Source organism: Elaeis guineensis, chromosome 14 (genome assembly GCF_000442705.2).
Source record: "Elaeis guineensis isolate ETL-2024a chromosome 14, EG11, whole genome shotgun sequence".
Taxonomy (NCBI): domain Eukaryota; kingdom Viridiplantae; phylum Streptophyta; class Magnoliopsida; order Arecales; family Arecaceae; genus Elaeis; species Elaeis guineensis.
Window position 1 is genome coordinate 67,999,597 of NC_026006.2, and position 10,444 is coordinate 68,010,040.

General features: G+C 38.8%; 2 protein-coding genes across 2 annotated transcripts; both read left to right on the top strand.

The window, feature by feature from the left end:
- Positions 1 to 6: 6 nt before the first annotated feature.
- LOC140853707 (uncharacterized) lies at positions 7 to 3,265 on the top strand. The gene is made up of 2 exons (XM_073248554.1): positions 7 to 1,859; positions 2,245 to 3,265. Exons 1-2 carry the CDS (start codon positions 23 to 25, stop codon positions 2,961 to 2,963), a joined length of 2,556 nt encoding a protein of 851 aa, XP_073104655.1. The 5' UTR covers positions 7 to 22; the 3' UTR covers positions 2,964 to 3,265.
- A 5,625-nt stretch (positions 3,266 to 8,890) lies between these two features.
- On the top strand, positions 8,891 to 10,149 carry LOC105056944 (metallothionein-like protein type 2). Its single transcript, XM_010939329.4, has 3 exons — positions 8,891 to 9,044; positions 9,463 to 9,543; positions 9,761 to 10,149. Exons 1-3 carry the CDS (start codon positions 8,980 to 8,982, stop codon positions 9,852 to 9,854), a joined length of 240 nt encoding a protein of 79 aa, XP_010937631.2. The 5' UTR covers positions 8,891 to 8,979; the 3' UTR covers positions 9,855 to 10,149.
- Positions 10,150 to 10,444: the final 295 nt, after the last annotated feature.

Genomic DNA, 10,444 nt, shown 5'->3' on the forward strand with positions numbered 1-10,444 from the left:
AAGAAGGCCAAGCAAGGGCCGCATGAGAGCTCTGTTCTCCAAAAAATCGGCTGGGAGACAGGATCAGAAACGGGAAATGCTTCATGAAACCCCACAGTTGCTGCGTACAATTTCCATCCATCATTTGGAGTGCAATGATTATGTTCTTCCTGATGAAGAAACTTCTGATAATGAAATTTCAACAGTTTATTTCAATTTACATGAGTCTGATTCTTCTGCAGCCAGTGAACATGTTCCATGGTTACCTGGTGGCCCAGATGGGCATACTTCTGGTAAAGCATCTGAGGCATTTAGGGCCATGAATACTTTAAATCATATGGACTATAACCTTCTTGATCAGCTTGGAGATTATTCAGTAGAGGAGCAAGCAAGACTGGTGGCGAAGTTAACTGAAGCAAAGGAATCCTTATCAAAGCAGAAGCATGTGGATGTGAAAGGCTTGGGAAGAGATGTTTCAAGAGATTTCATCAATATGCTGGAGTTACTCAGGACCGACAGGGAGTTATTTCTCAAAATACTTGAAGATCAAAACTTTTTCTGGGAAACTTTTTTACAGGGACATCGTAGTTCTGGTATGAAAAAAGTATTAACCAAGTCTGGCTCATTCCCGGGAGCAGACTTGTCAGGCAGGAAAGCTGGTCCATCTAGACTCAGTTCCAAGTGGAAGGAAAGTGAATTCTTTGTAGGCCAAGAAATGAAGTCCCAACTTGGGAACAAACCTTCAGTTTCAAGCACTGTGGGTGCAGATGCTATGGCATCAAAGGCTGGTATTAAGGTTGATATTCTAAAATCAGAATCTGCATCTGTGGATGTTTCTGGAGTTGGTTCTAGTTCTGAGATTTTACCTGGTTCTACTTGTGAACTGAAAAGCCAGAGAGATCATGAGACTATTTTATATCATTTTAAGGACCTTAAACAGAGATTAAAAGATGTAATAAACAAGAATATGAAGGAGAGTCGTCGGATTTCCATGGACAGAGTTCTGCATAAAGTGCCTTATGGACAGAAAGTAACTGAGGATGTCATGAAAGAACAGTTATGTCAGTCTGCTTCAGCTAGATGGGACAGAGAAAGCCCAAGAGATAAGATTGTGATTTCTGGTAATAGGTATCCGCATCAAAGTATTCAAAGGTCTCATTCACTTACTGAATCCTTGGACAGGTATTCTCATTTGCTCAAGTCCATTTCACTGAAAGAATCCAAAACGCTGCCTGAGGGCTTGAAGTCAAGCCATGAAGACAGTGGTCTTCAGAACAACAAGATCCCCAGGACCTTTGGTAGAATTTTTTCTAATCCTGAATGTTTTAGGTCGCATTCTTTTATTAAGGATGTGCAAAGTGAAGTATTTCATGAAGCACCATCATCCGAAGTATCAGCTGCTGGTCTCCTGCATAGTGATGCAGCAGTTAAGATACATAATTCTCTTGAGCCAGAGTCTGTGGAAACTCTTGTGCATGAGAAGCAGATCAAGGAATCAGATACTTTTACAGAACATAGTAGAGATATATATGTTAGTGAGATAACAGATGGAGGTCTAGAACATTCTTTATTGATGAATGAGCATGGCCAGAATGAGATCAATAGGGTTTCATATCCAACCAAAGAGGACACTGTTCATATTCCTCTGCATGAGCAAGAGATTGGAAATTCTAGGCAGCCCGTGTTACTTAGTGAGCATGACCAGAATGAAATACAAGAGATTTCAGATTTAAGAGAAAAGAACACTGGCTATATTTCTCTGCATGAGCAGGAGAGTGGAACTGAAATGGATGCAACCGATAAACAAAGCTCAATCTCTGTTCTTGACTTATTTTTGGAAGAGGATCCTGTCACTCCAGCAAAGTATTTAACTTTAGAAGGTGACTTCTCTTGAACCATCAACAATGTCTTACCACTTTCATTAGATATTACAAGGTAGCTTTTGAACTTGCATTCTATTAAATAATAACAAGCAAATGTTAATCATTCAATGCACAGATATGTGGAATTGTAATCAGTAGTCACTGTCTATGTCTCAGAACTGCAAGATTTGATCATGATTGGTTTATTTACATATATCTCTTTATTATGGTCCATAAGTTTTCATGTTTCAGAGCATGGGATGTCAAAACCCGCTACCTTTAAGCAGGCACACAGACCACAAAACAAAGAAAAAAAATGGCCCGCCAAACTTGACTGTATTTTGTTGTTAGGACATTAAGTACAAGCTTTTAATTAAACAATTGTCTGTTTCTTCAATACCAGATCCTGAGCTGGAGCCTAGAAGCCTCTACTGCAAGGAATCGGATGATTCACCCACTGCAGAAAACCCATTGGATGCTGATGTCTCTAATGTGGTGGAGATTGTTGAATCTAGTTCTGGTAAGACAGAGATAGGGGGCCTTACCCACATCGAAGCTTTTCACATTCAAGTGGATCAACAGGATGAGGCTGTGTTCAATTATGTGAGAGCTGTATTAAAGAAATCTGGTTTTGTTCGTGAGGATTTCCTTGGAACATATTACTCTCCCTACCAACAAGCAGACCCCTTACCATTGGGTGAAGTGGATTGCCGGCCTAATGAACTTGGCATTGCAACATATAACCATGACATGTCTCTTGATCAGGAACTTCTGCTTGATCTCATCCATGAAGTTCTGTTGGAAGTTTATGAAACATCTTTTGCTAGCAGCCCCTGGCTCTCATGCTTTGGTTCTCAAATTAAACCATTGCCTGTGGGACACCATGTCCTCAGGGAAGTATGGGGAAAGATTAGCTGGCATCTTAGTTCACAAAAACAGCTAAATCACTCATTTGAAAGTATAGTGGCTCGAGATCTTGCAAAGAATGATGGATGGTTAAACCTGCAGTGGGATGCGGAGTGTGTAGGGATGGAGCTGGATGCTCTGATACTGGATAAGTTGCTAGATGAACTAATACTTGAGTTTGGTGACATCTTAGACCCTCAGTTTGTATCTTCCTAGTTTGGTTGTGTGTTGTACATTCAAATGCCTTTTTCTCCATTATTCTGGTGAGTGCGTAGGGATGGAGTTGGATGGTCTCATACTTGAGTTTGGTGATGTCTTGAACCCTCAGTTTGTATCTTCCTAGTTTAGCTGTGCGTTGTACATGCAAATATCTTTCTCCATTATGCTGGTGGCGTGGGTGTATTTTATCCCATTATTCATATACATCTGTACAGATGGTGAAACAACATACATGTACTGTAATTTGGGATTATGAAGAAAATGAATTCAAATTCTGCATTGCATGATTTTGTGCTTCATTGATGCTCTCTCAGCAACTCTTCTCACATAAAATGATCAGCAGCTTCTTTTTTTCTTTTCTTTTCCCCCTACTCAATCAGTGCAACTGAATTACACCGGACAGAGATGGTCATGGATACCCTCACAAAGTCAGGTCCGGTTGCCACTCTCGCAAAAACATCAATTTGGATTTTACTGGCTTAGGTGTCGCTGGATCAAAATTGGATCACAGGTTTTACCGGTTTAGGTAACGCGGCTCAATTGCGGGCATAACATGATGGATCTGAAGTCGTCAACTACTTTTTAATTTCTATTTTTTTGGGCCATAAGAGCAACCTTGACTTGCTTGATTAGAGATGGTAAATTTCTTGTGACGGTTGGTATGCTGTGTTCTGCAAAATGATTAGCCATCATCTTACTTATCGGAGCTTCTATCAAAAAAAAAAAAAAAAAAAAAATCATCTTATCTATTGGAGCTCTCCTAACGCACCGTGTCGAACTCTGAGCTCTTCATGATATTTTTTTTTCGATATATATATATATATATATATTTGCTTTATTCTTTTCCTTAAAACCCTTCCCAAGCCTCTCGAACCTATGGACCCTAAAAACATGATGATTTTTTTTTTCCTTTTTCCTATAGTTTTTTTTTTTTTTTTGCCTTATTCTTTACCTTGGAACCCTTGGCCCAATCTAAAGCCTGCACGACACACATTTCACGTAATAGACTTGACCTTTGCTGATTTGTGACATTCCTGATGCCATATGTGTAACACAAAAAAATCGGATTTAACTCGTTCCAGATAGATCATTAGAAAAACATAGCGGCATCTGGGTAGTTATGAACCCATCAAGCCAGTCAAGTTCTGCGTAAAATGATCTGTGTACCAACTTCCACACGGATGGTTTTGTGCATGTGCTGCACATCGGCCCATGCTGATGGACAAACAAACTCATGTCACAGCTTTTGCAATTGTATTTTCTCAGGATCTTGCAATGGCAATGGTGATCTAGTGCATCACGATCGATAAATGTATTAGTGTCTAGCTGGCAATTTTTGACCTTAACCCTTGATACCTATTTATTTTTATAAATTCTGGATGTCTTGAATCCTGATTAGTCTCCAAATGATCACATTCAGGTCAAGGCCATGGCCATGCTAATGGCCTATCCAGGGAAGCATCAAGGCTAACTGGTTCGCCCAATAATTTCTCTCTCTATATAGTTAATAAATGAAGTTAGTTTATAGATCCAAAAATGCCATTTAGTTTTCCGCCTAAGGCCCCAAGGACAATTATGCGTTCGTTCTGATGAAAGCTGTGGCCCATGAATCATGATCTTAACATCAGCATTCCCCCTTTTTTTTTTTCCATGGTGGTTCCAGCATGATAAAAGTTTGGTCAAGTGATTGCCAGGTTAGGTAGATCAGGATGGTGATCGGAGTCAACCTGCTAGTAGGTATGGATCAAGCGACATCATAGCACTATCCCGCTGGTAGTGAGTGTGTCGGGTCGACTTGTGATTGGGGCTACATGGATAGATAACAACGTCTGCTTTGCCACAAACCCAACCCCTAATCAAAAGTTAAGGCCATTTAGAACTAGCTAGCAAAGTAAAGATATATTTGGTTCGTGATTGAAATTGAAATCGAAATGGATTGAAATGGAAATTAAAATGATCATATTCCGCAATGCATAATTAGGGATAGCAATAGATAGGATTTGGATTGGGTATTGTGCTATCCATTTCCAAACTCGAACTTTATATTCGATATCCAAATCCTATCCGATATTCGATTGGATAAGAAAAGAGATACACATCTCCATACCCAATGGATTCGGAGATATCCACAGATAACTTATTTCTCCATACCTACCCCATGCCTATCCCATACTAAAAAAAAATAAACAATCAAAATAATTTTATACATATTATCAATCGAAACAAAATTATCAATTCAATATAGAACATAATTTATAAGTTCAGATTTATAGAAATCAAATATAAAAATAGAATTATAATTCAACATAGAACATATAGATAATCAAAATAATTTTATACATATTATCAACCAAAACAGAATTATAAATATATATATTCGGATATGGATTCAGGTATTACCCATATCCATAGGTTCGAAACGAGTTCGGATTTGAATTTGGGTAGAAAACAGTACTATCCATACCCTGTCCATATCTGTGCCACAGTTTTCGGATTTTATCCAAACTCAAATTCAAACGCGATCAAACCCTATTTTTCGAATTTGATCGGATTTGGATAGGATGCAAACCCATCAGATCGGATCGATTTTACCATCCCTTTCATAATTAGAATCGGAATCAGCTAGCTCAAAAGTTAAATTTTTGAAAAAATAAATTAAATAGAGAGATATTTTTTTGAAAATTATTTTTTAAGTAAATCTTAGAGAGTGGGATTTAAATTTGGAAGGAGAGTCAAAATTGAATTATATGGATTGAAGCATTCTCATTCTGGTATTTTTCTTTAGAATGGAAAAGAATTGCTCTAATTAAATACTTAAAATAGAAGTCGCTAATTTCCATTTCTACTTTAGACTAATTTTTTTGAATCAAATATATCCAAAAAAAAAAAACTTAGAGCAAGTTTGATTTACAGCTGAAATCAAAATCAAAATAAATTAAAATTGGATTGAAATGGTCGCATTCTCCAATAGGTCATATTTGTCATTAAATTGGAATAAAAATTAAAATAAAATTTAAATATCAGAGAAGAATAAGAATGGAATGTTGGAGAATTAGATAATGAGATCCTTTACAATCAAACAATTAGAAATGAAAGTCACTTATTTCTATTTTCATTCAAAAATTCAACTCTTTTCAACTAAATATATCCTAAGCACCAGCAGAGATGAAAGTAAAGGCACCAAATCAGAAATCTTCTTTGATAAGGTGCTGCTTTGCTAAAGATCGGAACAGCACCCGCAACGGAAGACAGGAGGAGCCGAGGGGCAACCACGAAGAAAAGAATATGACCGAATTCGACCGAATGAAGGACCTGAAAGAGAGGGCAGAACCACCAACCATCCACCCAAGGACAGTGTGGAGGGTTAAAGGGCCCTCGTGGCAAATTGGAGGAACAAGGTGCAATAGGATGCAGGGCAAAGAGTAGAATAAAGCAATTGCATCTTTTCAAAGGGGTCAGAGAGAACAGCAGAGTGGATGGCTGAATACAAAAGAGGAAGGAATCTCATCATCAAATGCTAGTCGTTGCGCCTTTGACGGTGCTACATTGTAGTACAGGCAACATAGAGTGTAGTGGGTAGTTCTTCGCACTTGTTCCTAAGCACGGTATTTTATCCAATCATAATCAAATTCTGAGCCATGTACATTCCACCAGATGACTGACTAATAAATTATAGTTGATGTAAGTTTTTTATTGAAAAATAATTGGTACCGTCTACTTCTATAATTTTGTATGGTTTTGATTAGATAAATGTATAATTCATGTCTTATGTTGGCCAACAACAAAATAAAGTCTGCCGCATTGCAGATCATTGGCGACTGGCGAGTGCGTAGGAGGTTCAAGAAAGAAGATCACCTCCCACTTATAGGAAAATGCCACATCTCAATCACCATAACGTTATGTAATAAACTAAATAAAATTCTCATCGCTATCCAGCAAATTGGATCATCTTCCAAGCTCCAAACGCACAAACATATGTAGTAATATTTTCTTAATAATTTAGGTCCTGTTTGATTGTAGGAGAAAAATAAAAAGTTGGAGCTAACGATCCCTATTCTTGGCTCTAAGATTCTTTGGTCCAAGAGATAAATCCAATTTTTTTTTGGCTGCAACGTACATTATTCTATGTAACAATTGCAAGATAAGTCCAACAACTATTTTGTTATCATGGGCTGAGATTGGGGAATTCATGGCTTCTTCCTTCTCTTTTCGTTCTTTCTTTTGCAGTATGAACAAGATTGGCCACACTGCATCATAAATTTGGTTAAATATAGAGAAAGCAAAGTACCATAAAACCCAATCCCCATGAATGGCATTAGAACCATGCCTAGCTTAGATAAAATACCATACAACGTATGGTATTTCTTTGTCCGTACAGGATAAGCCATGCGTGCCCATTACCGACTCACAACATCACATCATCACCAAAATTAAAAGTTACCGATAACTATATACAGATTGAGTGTTGTGATAGCTTTTCTGATGGCATGGCTTGAATAAAGCCAAGGAATTGACCACCATGGCATTGAGACATAGCCTCAAACCTAACTGAGGGAGTGGTCAGCATGACCATGGTAAAGGCATCAAGCCATGGCCTCAAATGGAGCCGAAAAAGGGTCCGACATCAGGCCACGGGCTCGAATCGAGCCAAGAAAGGGACTGTGAAAGGACAAGTAGTGTACAGACCTCAACATATTGAACCCGTAGCTACGAACTCTAGCGGAGACCGATAAAAGGTGGAGCAAGGAGTAGCCATGCCATTCTTAAAGCCATAGCTTCCACTCAAGCCATGAATCCACCAAGGCACTGTAGATTTTTTGATCGGGAAGAAGAAAAAAATTGTAGGATTTAAAATAATCAAAATTTATTATTTGGATCTAAAATAGTCGACAAATAAATTTTTTTTTAAAAAAATATTTTAACCAAACGCATGTCTCAATATAGAAAGAATTAAATAAAACGATAAGATAATATTGATATAAGAATTGAGGTTTATCTCTAGCAAATTTTAGTTCTTTTAGGATGTTTATTCCTACTACTTATATGTATTTTTAAAAAAATAATTCTATTTGAATTAAGAAAGAAATCATTATGAAAGACAAATTTTATCATTATTATAAATAAAAATTATATATCCAGTCTCATCAATAGATCATCAACAATAGAAAATGATCTAAATTCTATATTCACCATTTTTTTTTTGAAAAATTTTAAGTTGAACAATTTGAGATTTTTTTTTTTTTTCCAATTGGATTGGTAGATGTAGCCAAGAAAAAAAAAAAAAAAAAAGGTACATGAATTGCTCACGTGATTTAGATCCATGAGAGGTAAAAGAGGGAGGCTACAATGCGGATCGGCCCGCATCAAACCTTATCGGCTGCCCCGAGATCTAGCAGATTCCCCACCCCACCCACCCCTCGTCAAGCAAAAAATCCAAAAGAAAAGGCAAACCGGGAGTGGTGGTGAAGAAGTGCGAAAGGAGGGGCAGAAATGTATTTGAGAGGGATAATGTTAGCTCCCATCCAAGGTTAAAGTTATTTCACCCGTCCCCGAAACAAATATTTTATCCGCCCTAGCAAGGAATAATGGGTTTTGATTGGAATTCTACCACTCATGGAGAAGCCTTTTTTTGAGTGGATATTTATGGAGAAGCTATCCTAGATAAACTTGAATACTACTATTTATCCCGGCTTATCCTGGATATGAAGCTGGGCCTTGGAAGTAAAAGAAGTCTGAATACGCGGGACTCGGGAAACATTTTAGAGAGCCAAATACACGCGCCTGGCATAACGACGAGGTGGTATCCGGACTTACGATGATACGTGGGATATCGTGGGAGAGGTAGTTGGGCTGAACCGACACGGAAGGGATATCCGAGTTACTGTATGATGACACGTGTACGGTGATAACCTCACTTTCTCTCCTCCTTCCGCCCCTATAAATGGCAGGCCTATTCATGGGTCCGAGACACAGGAAAAATTTTGTCTTGATCTGTGTTCTCTGAGAGAAGAAAATGTCTTGCTGCGGAGGGAACTGCGGGTGCGGAGCTGGCTGCAAGTGTGGCAGCGCATGCGGAGGGTAAGTAGGCAAAACACAAAAATTCAGAATTTTTATTTGAAGCTTCTATGTTTTCTTTCTCTCTAGGTTTCTCCATATGTGTTTTTTTTTTTTTTTAATTTTAATTCGATTTCTGGTTGTTCCTGGTTCTGATCAGCTGATCCCCGATCTGTAGTGTTTACATGCCTTATTTCCTTCTTGTCTCTGTAACATAGGAGATCATGCATGCGTTGCTATTCCGCTTTGGTAGCGTTCTGTTATTCTCGTGCAGGATATCTTGTTATCCTTGGCCCTGATCACATGGGAGTCTTTCCAGAGTTTCCAAAAGATCTCGTTCTCTTCTTGAAGTTATTGTTATGTAACCATGCATGCTTTATTATTTTTTCCCCAGAAAAGCTCATGTTATATCTTCTCTTTTTTGATTGATAACTGAGTGCAGATGCAAGATGTACCCCGACATGGCTGAGGAAAAGAGCACCACCACTCAAACCATGATCATGGGGGTTGCACCCCAGAAGGGGTATGTCTCTTCCAGTATCCTTCCCATTTACTCCCTATTTTTTTTTTTTTTTTTGGATGTGGGATTGAAACAAAGATTTCCCCTCCTGTAGATGTAGTTGGGCCAGATCCCTTGTTTTTTCTAGATTGAAGAGCCAACAGTTATTTAAATCGCCTTTACTCTTTCCCTCTTGATATTTTCTTTGAGACATGCATGTCTTTTTTGGTTTTGTTTGCAGGCACTCTGAAGGGTTCGAGGTGACTGCTGGATCCGAGAACGGTGGCTGCAAGTGTGGAACCAACTGCACCTGCGATCCCTGCAACTGCAAATGAGACACAGAGGCCTCAAGAGAGAGAGAGAGAGGAAGGGAATGAATACTGCTGTTGTTTGTAGTTCTATGTGGTGTGTGTAGTTTGTGTCTGGAGTTAGAATAGTGTCTTAGTGCTAAAAATAAGCGGCCATGGCTCCGACTAACCCTCCTCTGGTGGAGTTGTTGCTGCCATGGCCGAGAAAGAAGGGACCTCTCTCTTGTCTGCTTCTCTCGTTGTTCGTCCTGTGCCTGGGTGTGCTGCTATCTATGGTGTGTTTGCTTTACCATGTGAAAAAGAAGACAGCTTTTTAGTAAAAGTAGACCCTATCCCTGTTCTCTGCGGTGAACGTGGACCGTATCACTTGTTTTCTTTCCATTGCTTTTTCTTGCTACGAACGCAATCTCTGTCGATGTGGCCCCGGTTGTCTGCCATTTTGCTGACCTTGAAGAGGCCCCATATGGGGAAAAATTATTGGTTCAACCAGATGCATCATATCCAATTTAATGGCAGGAGAGAAAAAAACATCGATAAAAAAAATAATCATGATTATGGGATCCGTTTGCGGTTCTCTCTCTCATCTGTCTGTCTTCGATCACTATTAGCGAGGAAGT

Coding starts and splice junctions, on each gene's coding strand:
- LOC140853707 (XM_073248554.1), top strand. CDS start 23: ATGAGAGCTCTGTTCTCCAAAAAATCGGCTGGGAGACAGGATCAGAAA. Junction 1,860..2,244: donor AAAGTATTTAACTTTAGAAG/GTGACTTCTCTT, acceptor CTTCAATACCAG/ATCCTGAGCTGGAGCCTAGA.
- LOC105056944 (XM_010939329.4), top strand. CDS start 8,980: ATGTCTTGCTGCGGAGGGAACTGCGGGTGCGGAGCTGGCTGCAAGTGT. Junction 9,045..9,462: donor TGTGGCAGCGCATGCGGAGG/GTAAGTAGGCAA, acceptor AACTGAGTGCAG/ATGCAAGATGTACCCCGACA. Junction 9,544..9,760: donor GGGGTTGCACCCCAGAAGGG/GTATGTCTCTTC, acceptor TTTTGTTTGCAG/GCACTCTGAAGGGTTCGAGG.